This window comes from Sinocyclocheilus rhinocerous, unplaced genomic scaffold (assembly GCF_001515625.1).
Source record: "Sinocyclocheilus rhinocerous isolate Xijiao unplaced genomic scaffold, SAMN03320098_v1.1 scaffold1598, whole genome shotgun sequence".
NCBI lineage: Eukaryota > Metazoa > Chordata > Actinopteri > Cypriniformes > Cyprinidae > Sinocyclocheilus > Sinocyclocheilus rhinocerous.
This window is the reverse complement of record NW_015661398.1, coordinates 256,014-259,413: the sequence shown is the minus strand read 5'-3', so window position 1 is coordinate 259,413 and position 3,400 is coordinate 256,014. Positions and strand designations below refer to the sequence as shown.

At 33.7% G+C, this 3,400-nt stretch overlaps 1 protein-coding gene across 2 annotated transcripts in view; it reads left to right on the top strand.

The window, feature by feature from the left end:
• The window catches only part of LOC107726326 (splicing factor 3A subunit 2-like), a 12,597-nt gene extending 11,681 nt beyond the window's left edge, over window positions 1-916 (top strand). For both annotated transcript variants that reach the window (XM_016535873.1, XM_016535872.1), the window contains exons 7-8: window positions 422-490; window positions 572-916. In XM_016535873.1, the coding sequence (XP_016391359.1) occupies window positions 422-490; window positions 572-835 (333 nt within the window). In that variant the 3' untranslated portion in view covers window positions 836-916. The remainder of the gene's footprint in view (window positions 1-421; window positions 491-571) is intronic.
• The last annotated feature ends 2,484 nt before the right edge of the window (window positions 917-3,400 follow it).

The window sequence follows — 3,400 nt, the reverse complement described above, 5'->3', positions numbered from 1 at the left end:
TGTTTATAGTATTGCATTGTTTGTTAAATCTAACATTATTTTTACTGCTTAAAGTTAACCAATAAAACAGGTTAACTAGCATTTATATTATATTTTAGTGACAAGACACCATAGTATTATTGAAATACTATTATAGTCTGCATTCATATTTTTAATACTTTTTTTTTTTAGCTTTTACATTTTCATTTTAAATTTTAATAATTTTGTTTTTAATTCGTATTTTTTTTCCATATGTCTGTACAGTTTTTAGTGATTTTTTTTATTTCAGTTTTAGTTATTTTACTACATCGAGGTAAACTAAAAGTGAGAAATGTGGCCTTGGCAACTATATTTTATTTAACAAACTTTTATTTTGAATGCGATTAATCGTTTTGCAGCCCTAGGCTTTACTACATCTGAGATTTGATTGTGATATTTTCAGGTTCCCAGTCGAGAGATCGACAAAGCAGAGACTCGTTTTTGGACACACTGGAACAGGGAGACGAAACAAGTAAGAACGGATGGATAAAAGTCATTTGTGTTTATCTGGACCGTCTCCATGTGCTGACCACAACCTCTCGTTCCCCTCCAGTTTTTTCTGCAGTTTCACTTTAAGATGGAGAAATCTCTGGCCGCTCCACCGGGTCAGGCGGTGTCGGTCGGTGTGAAGCGTCCGCCTTTGCTCATCACTGGACTCGGTCCACATCCGCACAGTGACTCCATGCCCCCCCCGCCGCCGGGGGGAATACATGGGATGCCCCCCGGAGCCCACATCTTGCCACACATGCGCCCACATATGCCTCCTCCAGGAGCCCTGCCTCCTCACCTGAGGCCACCACTCCCCCGCGACGGCTGAAGGAGTTACGCTTTACTTGAAGGTTTTATAGATAATGCATTAATAAAAGTATTTTAATGCATTCACCTTATAATGCATGTGGGTCAAAGACGTTAAGATGTCCGCATTAAAGGAAATTTACAAAAGTGATTTTAATGTCCATAGAAAGCACATTAAATGTAAGTAAAGTGTCTACTTTTAAGGTTCCAAATAAGTTTTTGGAGAATAAAATGTTAAAATTTGGTTGAAATAATGTTACGTTGTCATTCAGTGTAACACAATATATATGTAAAAATTCAAACATGCTTATTCTGACGTGTACATATTAAAATATATAAAATAATAAGGGAGCATATTAAATTTTATTGTGTTTTAAATGAGTAAGAAATTCTTACTGACAAACGGGCAAAACCTCGGATAGAGGCACATTTTTAAAAAAAAAGTTAAATTACAATTACAATATATTTGGGGTGAAAGTAATTAGTCTTTTAGTAATTAGTCATAAATTGATTTTTGTTGTAAATATGCCTGACAAGATTGTTACACTGAATGACATTCTAGTGGGTCTCTTCTGTAAATCAGGGAAAAATGTATGATATTTATTTTTTGCTCGGAAAAACAAAAACAAAATTGCAATTAAATTAAACAGAAAACTTTTTTTAATTTTTTGGGGAAAAACAACCATTTAAAGCAGTATTAAACTTATTGTTTTTATGCTTAAACCCTTTTTCGTCTTTGACCCATGTATATGACCTCATGAATAATTGTAACCACAGTTATAATACTTTTCTATTCATTGTTACAACTTTAGAAAGTGTAATGCATTAAAACACAAACAAACCTTCAAATGTTGTAATGCATTTTAACTGGTTGCAATTGTTTATGAAAAGATTACAACATACATTATGAATATTTTTTATAATGCATTATAAGTAAAGGCTTCAAGTGTTAATAATTGATGTTTCTAGACATGAATGGACATGTTTATTTATTTAGTTTTTCTCCTTTGTCATGTACACAACCCTCTAAATATGTAGTGATTTGACAGTTCTGTGAATGTTTAGAGAATTGACTTGTGGGCCACAGCAGCCCTACCAATGTCCAAATGTTATTTTTATGCTTTTTTTTAATTTTTATTATTATTAAAACCATCTTTAAAGTTGACATGAAATCGAAGTTGTAATTGTCTTTTCTTCTATACTATAACATCTGAATGAAATGATTTCTTGAATGAGAAATGTACTTGAATTTATCCATTGGAAGTTGATTAGATGGTTGTTGCTTGCTATTTGCGAGGGGGAGGTAAAATTACGTTGTTTGATTATATTTTGAAGGCACATGAAGTAAAAGGAAAAAATTATGTGCACAGATAAAGCTTTTATAATAAACATAGCAATATTCCATTATATTTATATGTGTGTGTGTGTGTGTGTATATATATATATATATATATATAGATGCATTTCTCTCATATATACAGTGGTGTGAAAAAGTGTTGGCCCCTTTCCTGATTTCTTATTTTTTTGCATGTTTGTCACACTTTAATGTTTCAGATCATCAAACAAATTTAAATATTAGTCAAAGATAACACAAGTAAACACAACATGCAGTTTTTAAATGAAGGTTTTTATTATTAAGGGAAAACAAAATCCAAAACTACATGGCCCTGTGTGAAGAAGTGTTTGCCCCCCTGTTAAAACTGTGGTTTATCACACCTGAGTTCAATTTCTCTAGCCACACCCAGGCCTGATTACTGCCACACCTGTTCGCAATCAAGAAATCTCTTAAATAGGACCTGCCTGACAAAGTGAAGTAGACCAAAAGATCCTCAAAAGCAAGACATCATGCCGAGATCCAAAGAAATTCAGAAACAAAGGAGAAAGAAAGTAATTGAGATCTATCAGTCTGAAAAAGGTTATAAAGCCATTTCTAAAGCTTTGGGACTCCAGCGAACCACAGTGAGAGCCATTATTCACAAATGGCAAAAAAATGGCCACCCAGGAGTGGCCGGCCGACCAAAATTACCCCAAGAGCACAGCGACGACTCATCCAAGAGGTCACAAAAGACCCCACAACAACATCCAAAGAACTGCAGGCCTCACTTGCCTCAGTTAAGGTCAGTGTTCATGACTCCACCATAAGAAAGAGACTGGGCAAAAATGGTCTGCAGTTGTTTCTGCTAAGGGTGGCCCAACCAGTTATTAGGTTTAGGGGGCAAACACTTTTTCACACAGGGCCATGTAGTTTTGGATTTTGTTTTCCCTTAATAATAAAAACCTTCATTTAAAAACTGCATGCTGTGTTTACTTGTGTTATCTTTGACTAATATTTAAATTAGTTTGATGATCTGAAACATTAAAGTGTGACAAACATGCAAAAAAATAAGAAATCAGGAAGGGGGCCAACACTTTTTTACACCACTGTATATAGATGATGCATTTCTCTTATATATATATATAGATGTATATATAGATGATGCATTTCTCTCATATATATAGATGATGCATTTCTCTTATATATATATATATATATAGATGATGCATTTCTCTTATATATAGATGATGCATTTCTCATATATATACACTA